General features: G+C 47.1%; 1 protein-coding gene and 1 non-coding gene across 2 annotated transcripts; both read right to left on the reverse strand.

Moving 5' to 3' along the window:
* Nucleotides 1-8,729: 8,729 nt before the first annotated feature.
* Nucleotides 8,730-8,836, reverse strand: LOC120693619. Its single transcript, XR_005683079.1, has one exon. It is a non-coding gene; the product is annotated as a small nucleolar RNA R71 (small nucleolar RNA).
* A 3,431-nt stretch (nt 8,837-12,267) lies between these two features.
* On the reverse strand, nt 12,268-13,178 carry LOC120690440 (nodulin-related protein 1-like). The gene has a single exon (XM_039973083.1). The coding sequence runs from the start codon at nt 12,977-12,979 to the stop codon at nt 12,482-12,484; it is 498 nt and encodes a 165-aa protein (XP_039829017.1). The 5' UTR covers nt 12,980-13,178; the 3' UTR covers nt 12,268-12,481.
* Nucleotides 13,179-13,782: the final 604 nt, after the last annotated feature.

Raw genomic sequence — 13,782 nt, forward strand, 5'->3', positions numbered from 1 at the left:
GGTTCATGGTTATCATCAGAATAAGTTTTTGTCTGCCACAAGTTTTGGATCCTCAAATTTAAATGTGAGATTTACATTCAAGGCTCGGGGGCTGCAAGATATGTGGCATCAGCAGTTTATTTTTCAATTTTTTTGGAAAATAAAAGAAGAAAAAGACTGAAGTAACACTCAGCCTGATTCTATGATTCAACCTAAGGCTTAGGGGCTACTCTATGTGGAGCGCAAGTACTTCGCGCACCATATTTGATCAAGATTTTGGGGCTTGAGCACCTCACAGCCTCGGAGCCACCAGAAGTCCTTGGAAGACTACTCGAAGTATTCGAAGGAAGGCCTAAAAGCAACCAAAAGCATGTTCTGACTACTTGAAGTACTTGAAGACGCCTCAGCATGTACTCGATGCCTGCAGGACTTGGCTACGAAGAGCTCAGGGGCTTGTCAGACCCGAGGCAGCGGGACTACTCATAGGCATAAAATGTTCTAGAGTAAGGGATAGCACGTGGATGTACCTTACCTCTTTTGTAACTACCCGAATAGGCGTAGAACTAGCTGTAGTACAAGGAAACTACCCGACCAGGCTATAGTAGGACTCCAACAGTACTCGGCTAGGACTTTCCATCTAACCCTGTCCCCCCGGAGTATACAAGGGAGGTCAGGGACCCCCTCCAAAGAAGAGATAACCACAACAATCTCTAAGGCAACACAAGAAACCACACGGGATGTAGGGTATTACGCACCTCGCAACCCGAACCTGTCTAAATTCTTGTGTTCCTTGCACCATCGAGTTCCAGAGCTAGTCGATCCCTTGCCTACAATCCTACTGCTAAGGATATCTCTGAGCAGGTTTGGTGGCTAAACATCGACATCATCTTGATGCTTGTGAACAAATATCTTTAGGACCACATGCTCATCTAAGTAGTTGATGTGTGTGATATGGCTTCATGACATGATCTTCACTCTTAATGTTTAAGTACTTGGGAAAATTTATATGAAAAAAATTTGCAAAGATCCTCTTTGATTTGCCAAAGTTCTACCAGAGCCATATAATTAATTATCTTGAAAACCCCAACACATATGCTGCTTGTCTATACATTAAGCACTGTCAAATTATTGTGATCCTTGGAAGAATTCTTTTCATGCTTTCATGATCAAGACTCACGTGCACACCATATACCCCCTTGCTATGCTTCCGTGAGAAGTTAGCATTGTACCACTTTTTACATCCCACAAAATAAAAGCTCTGTATTATGTGAGGGTGGTTTCTCTCTCCATCTTCTGTTGCAAATGAGACATGGGCTATATAAAAAAAATATGGACACATGAAGGTCCAAGCATCCAAAAAAAGGAAGGAAAAAAGAAAAAAGTTGGACACGTGAAGGTCCATGAAAAAAAGAGAGAGTGACAAGACACAAAGATAGCCATGTTCTCAAAAGATTTCACAAATGGAGAGAGACCACATGGAAGGAGTTTCTATCCACCATATACCATCCACTATATCCGTACATGTGGACATCTTGATCTGATAGTATGACTAGTTTTCCTCCTTGGATCTGGTTTTTGACTTTGCAATATATGTGATGCAAGTATGCCTTTTCCTTCATACCTACCTTAAGCTCCACATATGGCCATCATTAGAAGTAGGATGAAGAAAAGGGGCAAGTCAAATGCCTTGGTGAGGACTTACACACCTTGAGTGATCCGACAGTATCAAATGAGGAGCTAAGCAAGGTTTGTTTTTGAAAACTCAGTAAAACAAATCCCAAGCTACTTAACATATAGAGTTGAAGAAACTTGATTCAAGACAGTTCCACTCCTTAACCACCCAAGATGGCATGATAGACACTTTAAAGTTCACAAGTGCAAGGTGAGGTTCGGAATATCTCTTATGCTCGCTTCATACCTTTGGAAGTTATGTTTCACCTTAGTCCTTTCTCCTTCACTCGAGGACGAGTAAAGGCTAAGTGTGGGGGTGTTGTTGACGGTTCTTAACTCCTAAAATCAACCGTCAACTTCTGCAGTATTTCATAACATACCGATTACCATACTTAGTTGCAGGGCTTATAGCTAATCAATTCCACGAGTTTTGGTGAATTTTGATTTGCAGACACCCACAAGTGAAATACAACATAAAACACAAGTGAATGCAGAAGAAGCACATAGAAGATCCTGTCCTGCCTCACACTTACAAGATGGGCCCATTTGACAGGTCAAACCGATGTACAAAGCCCGGGCACACATATATTTAAGACAAGGACCCTCCTATCAGTGACCCAGTCAAAGGCGGTGGCGAACGATGGCAAAAGGGGGTTGGCCAAACCAGTGGATCGTTCGAACCCAGACTGAATCCCGTCTAGGTGTCCTTTGGCGGGAGATTCGCACTTATCCTCCCAACGTCGATTATCTATGTTCCCATGTATGGAGATGGCGGGAACCGACTCCAAGTAGTATAAATAGGGCCTCCCTCATCCCCTCTCACACAGCATCCAATAGAGTAGAGTAGTGCCACCTTGCAAAGGCAACGCGTTAGTTCGCTAGTGCTTAGAATAAAGGAGAGTGAGGAGTAGTTTGGGGAAGCGCCAGGCCTATCGGTGTTCTTTTCCAAGCTATACCTCTATGGATATTGGCTTCTTTCGGAGTAAAGTAAGTTAGTATTTGTGATTTCCTGTTCTTGCATAGTACTTATCTTTCAGTGAGTTCAGTTCTCTTACTCGCGGGTTCGTCACTCTGTATTTATATGGAGTGTCATAGTTTGCTACGGGGTACTGTTGATGGCCATAATTTCACATTCTAAGCCGTCAACTTCTCGGGAATAACATGAGCTTTACACTATGCTCCATTCATATTTTGTTTATTTCTAACGAGTTCCACCAGTTTTGGATGAGTTTTAATTCCAAGAGCAGGTGTACCAAAGATGGACAGAAATGGGCAAATTCCTAGGCCGGGCGGCCTCTCCTAGGCCGGTCGGCCTGGCACCTCCAAGAATGTAGCAGCACCGTCCAAATTAAACCGGCTTAAATGCACTAACCATCATCTTAATACTTAATCCAGTTACTGTGCACTTAAAATGGTGTAACCTGACAGGCTGTCGGGTAAAATCCCGATTAAACTACGGTACTCCAGGATCACAATTGCACTTAGACCCGTACGAAGACGAGCACAGGTGTTACCAGCATACAGAAATCTTCAAATTAATTTACAACACAGGTTTTACATAAAAGTCTTAATACAAACGACAGAGTTTAAAACACAGCGGAAGTTTAAAACTGAGTTCGAAATACAATACGATAACTACGACGACGATAAAAGGTGAGCTCCACATCCTGCCCACCGATGTGACGCCAACCTGCCCAACCTTCACGGGGAAGACGGGGCCCACTCGACGGTCCAACCTGGAGGAAGCGGCTGTCCAATCCAGGACGCACAGACCTCCTCGAAGTCAGCGGGGACGCAACCTGCTAAAAAGGGTACAACAACAACCCTGAGTATACTAATACTCAACAAGGCTTACCTGACTTTGGGTATACTTAGCCCATTACCTAGACATGCAAAGCTTTTTGGCTCTGGAGTTCTTTTGCTGAAAGGCTGCTAGAAGTGAATCCTTACTTTCAATATTTTAGCTCCATTTAGTGTACCAAGTATTAACTAAATTCGCCTAATCATCTAGAGCACACATGGTAGTTCAGATTAAAGTGTTCAAAACAACAGGTACAACATTCCATCGCTACCTTCAATACTTATTCCACTTCTTACTACGATGTGACGCAGTGACCAAGGTTCTCTTAACCGAGAGAGACGGCGAATCGATCCGATTTAACCTTGCAAGGTGGACCTAACTCACACGACGCATGTAAACCCCGTCGGGTCACGCGCGTCAACTGTTTCCATCATTACCACGGCATCTGAACTGCGCCTGCTAAAACCCAGGTGATGGGCCCCTCGCGGTGAACTCCCGGAGAACCCGGAGGCGGCATCCTATCCAACACCCGCCAACTCCCACGCCCAGCGTAGCATGACGGAATTCAAATCACCGCTGTAAAGTGGTACACAGCTCACCGGTTTCGACTACCTCCTACTTCCGGTATGTGGTTAGTACTGTTCAAACTCGGTCATCAGGGCCAACAACGGTACGGTCCTCAATCGACACAGGCGGAAGTTCATTTTCTCATCTATTCCAACTCATTCCCGCCCGGTCTCCAATTCTTTTTACTCGTCAACGTATTTCCAAGCCAAAGCTAAGGGATCAAGATCCTAAACTCGCGAGTGACAGTAATCACTCGACTTCTACCGAAATCCTATTTAGCAAGGCATTTCTATCGACACCTGCATACTAGTATAGGCCCACGGTACCTAGGGAAAACATGCATACTATGGTTCCATTCAACTCCTAGAACATAAATGCACAATACTTAAATAAACATTGAATAATTTAAATTATGGTTATGCTCCGGGGCTTGCCTTGCAGGTCAGCGGGGTTAACTAGGCCTCCGGGGGCATGCTCAATGGCGTCCTCCTGCTGCGCTCCTGCTCGTGGCTCCTGGACCGGCTCAGCAACTAGCTCGTGGACAGCGTCATTCGTGGCGTCTACACGAATAAAATATGCCATGCAACAAATTAGAACTCAGTGCAAAGCATGAGTGCTTAATGCGATGAAAAGATTAACTCAAATTAGCCTGAAGTGTTTCCTTCCAAGAACAACTACTAACAACCTTCTATAAAGAAAAGAGCATGGCTAGGGCAAACTATAAGCAAAACCCTAACTTGCATACACGATCTAGCAACACCAGGTACCAGCTTAACGTGAAAGCAATACGGCATGACACCCAAACTTTCCCAATATTTAATGCTGCTAACAAAACATTGAATTAACCCAAGCAAGGTAAACGAAGTATAAATAGATCTACCCAAAAGTGCATAGCAACAGGCCATGAAACTTTTACAGTGGGCTACACATGAAATGAGTAAGCCACTGCGAATTTTCCATAATTTTTAGAGCCCTAGAACAACCGGTAAAAAAATAAACTAGGTTTAACATAAACTGAATTTTCATCAGAGAAAAAGTGACAATTGATCTTCACAGCTATTTTTTTTCTGAAGATCTAGATTTTAGAAACCTAACAAAATTGGTTTGGCATTTTTTGCATTTTTCTGTGAATTTCTATGCATTTAAGAACTTTCAGCCGAAATAAAGAAATATAAACTGGAAACATAAAAGATAAAGGGGGGGCGCTGACAGCCGGGCCCCACATGGCAGTGGGCGCCGGCCCAGCAGCCTCCCCCCTCCCCTGCTTCGCCCGTGCCGCGCGCCATGGCCTGGGCCGGCTCGGCAGCCTGGGCGGCGGCGGCGGCCTGAGCCGCCCGCGGCACGCCGGCAGCGCGGTCTGGCCCGCCCATGGCCAGGGCAGGGCGGTGGGGTAGGGGCGCGCGTGGGGCGCAGAGGGCGTGGGCGCGGGCGCGCAGTGGTCCGCGGTGGTGCCGAGGCAGGGGCGGGGCGGCGCGGGGGTTCCTCGCCGGCGGCGGGGTCGACCTGCGGCGGAAGGGGCAGAGCAAGCTCCAGAGCGACCCAGTGGCATCGACGCGCGCGGACTCTTCCCGCGGCGCGTGGCGGCGGGATGCGGCGGTGCATGTGGTGGCGCTGAGCCGTTCCGGCTACGGCGGCGCTGAGCCGTTCCGGCTACGGCGGTGCAAGGCGACGGAGGGATGGGGTGGCGCGAGCTTCAAGGAGGCTTAGCGGCGGTGGGGCGCGCGGTGTTGGGCCGCGGGCTGGAGCAGAGCTACCCCGCGGCGGGCGAGCGCGGCAAGCAGCACGTTCGCGGTGGCGCGGCGGCCAATCGGCGGTGATGGCAGTGGGTTTGCGTGGGGGGAGGGTCGGGGAGGGCGAGTAGGGTGCGATTGATCTAACCGGGGGTTCGTTTTGCACGAAGGAAGGCCGGAAAGGTGTCGTCGACGTGAGGGGCGAAGCTCGGGGCGGAGCTTGACGAGGACAGCAATGGCGGACGGCGTCGGGGGCTTGACTTCGGCCGGGGAAGGGCACGGCCGCGCTCGTGGAGGGGTGGAGTGGGTTAGGGGTGAGATGCAGTGGGTTGGGGCGCGAAGAATCGAGCAGCGGCGGCTTCGCTCGGTTCTGCTCGCTCGAGCTCGACCTAGCTCCAAGGAAGGAGAATGAGGAACGGAACGGGAAGCTTCGAGGTCGTCTGCGAGGTGAAGAGTGGCGCTCAGACGCGATGGCCGACGCGTGGATGCTCGCCGCCGGCCACAGTCGCCGGTATGGCGTCGGGGGCGTCACAGTGATGAGCATAGTGGAGACACTGTTTCTTCGTTTGGATGATTTTGACTTAAAATTGACTAGCTGAAACTCCAAATTCCATATGGGAACATGAAATTTGGCCAAAATAAAAGTTGTAGAGGAAGAAAAGATCTACAACTTTCGTTTTGGGCGAAAATTGATTTGGAGCTCAGATCAAGGACAAAAATGAGATCGAACATTGCTAAAACAAAGATTACTATGCGAACCCGATTAACGCTAACGACGAACTCGAGTCCGCGATTAGCGAATTAATTCATGATTAGCGAGCACGATTAACACAGGGGTGTTACAAAGAACATGGTCCCGGCTTCGAACCAGAGGCAATGTGACACACTCATGATGCCCTGAGTCAAGGGTTAGGCCTTGGTTTGATTGGATGGATCGAAAGGCTTGCACAAGGAACAAAAGAGCCACAACTCAGTACCAACTGAGGTCCAGGGCCGTGATCCATCGCTGAGGCAAGTCACCAGAATGCATAGGAAATGTCGGTGCAACGGAGGGCCGAGTTGGGCCAGAGGGAGGCCGGCCTCCCCTAGGCCGGCCGGCCTACAACCTCCAGCGTTCGGGCAACGCAACGACTACCGACCTCTTGAAGCAATTCAGGACGTCTAGGAGAAGGCGGTGGCCAGATGGCCGAGATCCCAGGCCGGCCGGCCTAGGGGAGGCCGGCCGGCCCCACTTTGCAGTGTCTCATGCCCCGGCTTCGTGTGGAAGACAAGCATACCGACCTTACCTGCTTGCAACTGATGCTACGGGGAATAATTACTTGTTACCGACCTTGAAAGGGCTATAAATAGAAGCACCATCCATCACTTCAACACACATCATTGGAGCTCTTCTCTTCTACTTGTACTTTCTAGAGTAGGTTAGTAGCTTGGGTGTTAGAGTCGAGTCGAGCTTGCTCGGGATTCCGGAGTCATCGGAAGTCTGGTACAGCTCTTGTATCTTTCTTTTGACATTATTAATATAAGTTATCTTCTCTACTTTTTTTGAGTCAACTTTACTTTCCGTAGTCTTTCATTTAATCAAGTCTGAGGTTTAGCTTGAGCATGGAAGTTTTCTTTAGCTTAGGCTAAGTTATCTTTCTTAGTGATTGGGAACTTATCTTACGAGTTTTCTCGCCCGGACTAGAGTATCTCAACTTAGTGCTCTAGGTTGAGGGGGATTTGTCTCGAAGGCCTCGAGAGAAATCCTAACACCAAGTGCAGAAATGGTGCCTGACCTTAGTGTTAGCTAGAAAGTGTGTTTCACCCCACGGAACCATTGTGGTAGTCGGTAGGTGGTGATAGCCCTATCCGTCCTTTGTAGTCCACCACGTTCGGGTGTTTTCATAGCAGTAGTGCAGGTTGCCGTTGGACTCCCCTCTCATCCTTTTCTGAAGTTCTTCCTCTTCCAGCCGCTGAAGTAAGCTCTGCTTTCCCGAGAACTAGTTAGGTGTTTAGCCTGATCTAGAGAGGCTAGCTCGATAGTTTAGAAGTGTATCAAATGTCTTATCTCGCTCGTTGTCCTCTCAGCTGCTACCTCTCTAAGGAATAGAATCTTCGTGTGCCACTCGGTCATTGCCTGGCCACTTATCATACTTACCTGTCTGGCTTACCCCCGTCTAATCAGTCGGTCGATAAAGCTAGTATGGTTATCATTCGGTTTACGATACTCTTTACCATAATGCTTTCCTGAGGAAAAAATACGATACCCTGGAATACTCCAAGGTGAAGTGCTACAGCGGTGATTCTGTGCGCTTATAGAATATCTATTCTAATCGGGCATAAGAAACTCCAACAAGCATTTCTGGCGCCGTTGCCGGGGAAGCAATTGGCTAAATATATCGTAGATAGTTTGATAAACTCTACTAGTTTGTCGCCGCTAACCCTAGCGGGCTTACCATTGCTCTCTCTATCTTTTGATCGATGCAGAGCAGTGCATGACTGGTTTTGACCTACCGAGTAACTTCCACCCAAATCCAGAATGAATTGGGAGAAACGTGAGACGCCGCGTCGTCCCACCTCAGAAAAGACTCACTTGGCCCTTTAGTTCACCCTCCACTTCAGCATCCTCATCCATGGCTCAGAAGACTCTCCGTCAGTTCTCTGCCCCGTCCAGTAGCCACATTCCCACTGGATTGAACGTCAACCAAGCCGGCAATGACGGCTTTGAGCTAAAGACTGGACTCGTGAACATGGTCCAAGCAAGTCTGTTCTGTGGAAAGGCATCCGAGGATGCCAATACCCATCTCCAGAACTTCCTGGAGGTGAGTAACACCATCAACCCCAGAGGAACTACTCTGGATGACGTCCATCTTCGCCTGTTCCCGTTCTCACTGCTCGGGAAGGCCAAGACGTGGTTCTACTCCAGCAAGGAAGCTTTCACGACATGGGAAGCTTGTTCAAATGCATTCCTAGCCAAGTACTTTCTAGTGGGCAAGACCAATGCCCTCCGGAATAGGATTACTGGGATTTAGCAATTACCGGATAAGACTATCCCAGAAGTCTGGGAACGTCTCCAGGAGTACATACAAGCATGCCCACATCACGGCAAAGAAGAGTGGCTGATCATTCAGAACTTCTTCCACGGCCTGAATCAGCAAGCTCAGGACCACGGTGACGAAGCTGCGGGTGGTTCCACAGCGTCGAGCGGTTAACCGTTGATTTGTGGTGGCCGCCGCCGACTGGGAGTCGGTGGGCAGGGCATAGATGCCGAAATCAGAAGCATTCGCAGCGGAGCAGGTTGAGTCGCCGAGGAGGCAGGGATGGGATGGCGATGGAGAAATGGGACGGAGGCACACAAAGGACAGCCTAAATCTAATACCAAATGTAGTGTCCAGACCTCCAACTAGGAGGATCCGAGCACCACGATAACTGAATTTGAGAATAGAAGAAGAAACAGAGGGGGGTTAGGGAAGAATCGCAGGGGAGGAAGGAAGAACACGAGATGGAGAGGTTCTGGGATGACAGTTCATTTCTTTTCTTCGATAGCAAGTCCTTCGGCTGTCCAGACACATATAGATCGAAAGCGTGGGCTAGAAGCACCCAGCACAAGCTTACATGGCCCAAGGCCTGATAACAAATAAGCTCACATCACATGGCTCAAGAAAATAGACCACTACTTACTCACGCATGACACCTTAGGATCTCTGGTGATTATTGACGGGGACGAGTGATTAGTCAGACAAAAAAATAAAGATGGCGCGACGAGGATTAGCATTGCCGAGTGTAGCAGAAGGAAGAGTAGAAGATCCATTGCATGTGGAGGCCCATCGATCTGTCTCGATTGGGCATGCAGGGCCCACTGCCACGCCGGAGGCACTAATTGGCTGGCCTTGCGAATGCTCCAGTTAATTAGTGCCGCAGCAGCTGCGGCTTCCGTAGGATCGAGCCAACACTGATCAGAGCAAGCTAATAATTTAGCCTCCTGCTGGCTGTAAGAATATTTGCAGTTCATCTCTCAGCCCATTTGTATAGTGGTTTAGCTCTCTAATATTAATATATGGCATATATGTCTATCTCACAAATTTTTTTGGTTCTTGTGTTCAAGCTGGCTATAAGCTAACAGTCCACTTCTCCTCTCTTTCCTCTTTTCTCTCCTCCACCTCAGTATTCAGCCTGTTTATAGCCCATCATAATACTTGCTCTCATTTGCTCTCGCTGCTGGCCACTCTCTGCCATAAATCATATAGTAGACCCTTTGATTTGTTTTGGCACTAGCATGCATGCGACACTAATGATGCCTGCGTGTGTTTGTCAATCCATTGGTTGCTCGTCGTTACACTTACTATAACCTGAGAATGGATTCTACAAAATTTGAGCCCCTCAAAAAATTTCTTAACACCCTCAAAACACTCTTTAGACTGTATTTTCATTGCAAAGTGCATACCTTGTACTGTATTTTCATACCGACCAAGGTGTGACTTGCTTAGCAAACTTTTAAAAGATCAGTTATTCAACATGGCTAAGTAGCCGTTATTATCAAATCATGTAACTCCCCAAATTCAACCTCTTTCTGATGATATTCCAGTTCCATTCTTCAAATTGTGAGTGTCATCTATTCAAATATGTTGTTTGACACCCTTCAGAGAGTCTATATTCAAACTTTTCAAATTTTCAAATATGGACGAAATTTGACTGAACTTGATCCAGTTTGACTTTTCTTTACTCTATTTTCTTTCCTTTTCTTTTCTCATCTCCTTTTCTTCTTATTAACCCTAGTTGCTTAGGGTTGATCCATGCTCATAATAAGGTGGGTTGTCACAGTTGTCCTCTTTGGCGGTAGCCTGTCCATCATAGATGAATCAAGGTACGTTGGCCTAGTCCTCTTTAAGGAGGGACTAGATCTTTTTTCCCTTGAATCATCTCTCCCGCCGCTAGTGATACTACTATTGGTGGCGGATCTATCTTTTCGGCCGCCACTAGTGATGCCTAACGGCAGTATCTGATCTTACGGTCAGTTCAACTTCCAAAAGATATTTTCGATGTACTTTTGGCGCCCTTTACTTCCCATCGTGGTTTAGCATAGTGCGCCTCTTTTGTGGGTTCCACGTTTGTGGAGTCTTCTGTTTGTGGAAACTATGATTCTTGTGGCTGGATCAAGTGACGTTCCATGGCGATGGAGTTTCCCGAACCAGTGAACGTCGTCGGATGCAAGGAAGATAAATGATAATGACCTAGTGGCATGCTTCAATGTAATTTTATTTTATATTGAGGTCTCAGTTGTAAAAGGGTTCGATTTTAATGAAATCTAGTCCCTTTCTTAAAAAAAGGAACCACTCTGGATTAAATATCTGATTTTACAAAAGTGAGTGGGTTAGAAACCCTGTTTTGTAGTTCAGGGGATGATGTGATTCTCCATTAATACGTTGGGGGTTATATAGACTTTTTTCTAATATCTTCCTTAAGAGATGTTGTGTTGGCACTGAACTAGGGCATTTCTTGTGGTTCTTGTTTAATGCGTAATTTCGTTTTGGGGCAGCATTTTCTATGCTTTTTGAGCAAAGACAGTGGATGTGATAGGATCAGATGGAGATATTTTTGAAACAATGGCCTGGTATTTATTAGGACAAGAAGCAAGTGGCCAACAGGGCCGGCACTTGTCCTTATGGCTGTGGGGACAGCAAGTGCGAGTTAGTACGTGGCGAGCAGGGAATGCTAGGTTATTGTCGAGTGTCGGCAGAGTCTAAGCTCAAACCGATGCTACTATGTGTGCTCATGCTCGTGCGTGTTGGATTAATTGGACTTAGTCATATATTAAGATAATTATGGATTAATTAGGCTCATTAAATTCGTCACGCGAATTAGCACTCATCTGTCAAAAAAAATTATAAACAGATTTTATTTAATACTCCTAAATGTTAAGATTCCTTTTAATTTGATAGTGGATAAAAAAACCGGTGAAAACAAACAGCATCTTAGTCACCTATTTACCAAACAGTAGTGACTAAAGGGACTAAAACTTCTTTGGTCCATTAGTAAGGTCTCTTCAGCGGGGGATGATGTCGCCAGACTCGGATGAAGTGATGGAGGGAGAATGTGCAAACTTAACTACGCTAGCCACTATTTACTGGCTAGCTTCAGCCACATCAATCGAAGTCTTGTGAGACCGCATCTGCCGGAGCTGCACATATTGAAAAGAGAAGAGAAGGATTTTTTGTTTCTTTATCTCAGCTCCACCTCAGCCAACAATATCGCTGGAACTGTTGGAGGAGATCTGGAGGGCTCCCTAAAAATGACTAAAGTGATCTCTCTTTCCTTTAGACCACATGCCCACACTATCTCATCTCTCTCTTCTTATTAGTCTCGTTTAGTCTATCTATCCAAAAGGGAGTGACTAAAATTTAGTCACCTTCCTTCAAAAAAAATAGCCACCTAACTAAACATTTTAGTCACTTAACTAATGTATCCAAATAGGCCTTAAGCCACGTTAGAAGTTGAGAGGGTCCCTAAACAACTTGTAAGGTGGAGTCGGTCTACACCAGGTAACCAACTTAAAAGTACCAGCATCTTTTTCAAGTTGCATGACAAATCTACAAAAATTGCCAACATGTACCAGACAATAACGATTTCTCCATTGACCACACCGACTGGATGGAGAAAACGTGGTTTTATTAGCAGTTAATTACATAGCAAACACACCAAAGATAAGCAGGCAGATTACGATAGCTGAAAGCAGTACGGTGCATGCATGTGAGCTCTACTTTAGGAACCCCTGGGCCATCTTAAACAGCCCACCGGCGCCGCTGCCGGCGCTCTCCACTTCGCCGCCATCCTTCTCCACCAGCTTCTCAGCGCCCTTCACGAGGTCGTCCAGTCCGAACCCCTCCGACTTGCCTTCCTCCGCGGCAGGCACAGGCTCCAGTTCCTTGGGCGCCTCCGCCGGCTCAGCATGCTTGGGCGCGTCGTCCGCGGGAGCAGGGACCGGGGAGTCTCCTGCAGGCTTCTCATCAACGCCATCGGCCGGGCCTGAGCTGAACTTCTTCAGGTACCCCTCGGCCTTTTCGATGTACTGCCCGGCCGGCTTGTCCTCCAACTTGCCGTAAGAGGACGCCGCGTGCAGGATATCTGCAGCCGCTCCGGCGACCTCCTTTTTGTCGATGTTGTCTGTGTTCTTATGCTGGAACACGGACGCAGCGGCGTCCGCGACTAGCTTGCTGCTGGAGAAAAGATCGCCGGAGTCTTTGCCCTCTGCCATTGGACAGATTCTTTGCTTTATTTCTCAGATCTTTTTGGCTTCAGAACCGTAGTGAGTCAGTGGCACAGGGAGTGAAGAAGCTACAGGCTATCTTTATAGGTGACTGAGGAGGGGCTGGGCAGTATAGTGAGAGCTACTTGTGTGGTGCGATTTGGATGACGACGAAGATAATATCTCCCCTAAAAGCGATGTAGTGTCGGCACCGAAACGAGGGCCTTTATTGTGGTTCTTGTTTAATTCACATTTTCATTTTGAGTCAGCATTTTCTGTGCTTTTTGAGGGGATAGGATCGGATGGAGATATTTTTGAAATAATTGTTGGAATATTTGGGCTAGGCCCATTTAATCGAATAATAAATTACTAGAATATATCTGCCTTGCAACGGAAGGAAAAAAACTTCGCATGCCCAAAAACTTTAGATGATAGTCTAATTTTTAATTTTTTCCAACATGGGCTGTTGCCCGAATTTCATTACTCATGCAACGAAATTAAAGTCTTAACGAGGTTTAGCGAAACAAACTAACAGAAGAAAAAGGTACTGAAAACTAGAGTTGTTGGGGCAGCGACAGGACCCCCAAGCACTTCCTGGAAAACAAGGCATGAGAAAGAGAACTCTCAGGTTACACAGAAACTCCTAGAACGGCCTCCAGCAAAGCAAACAAAGATAGACCTAACAGACCAAGCAAAATACAGACTGTAGCACTCGCCAAAAACTTTAATGGAGGGGCAGTAGCCCAGCATTCCTCGATGATGCCTCCCTCGGGTGGAAGGACAGAGCAGCTTCTTTCAGGACCTCCGCACCA

This window comes from Panicum virgatum, chromosome 9N, assembly GCF_016808335.1.
Source record: "Panicum virgatum strain AP13 chromosome 9N, P.virgatum_v5, whole genome shotgun sequence".
NCBI classification, from domain to species: domain Eukaryota; kingdom Viridiplantae; phylum Streptophyta; class Magnoliopsida; order Poales; family Poaceae; genus Panicum; species Panicum virgatum.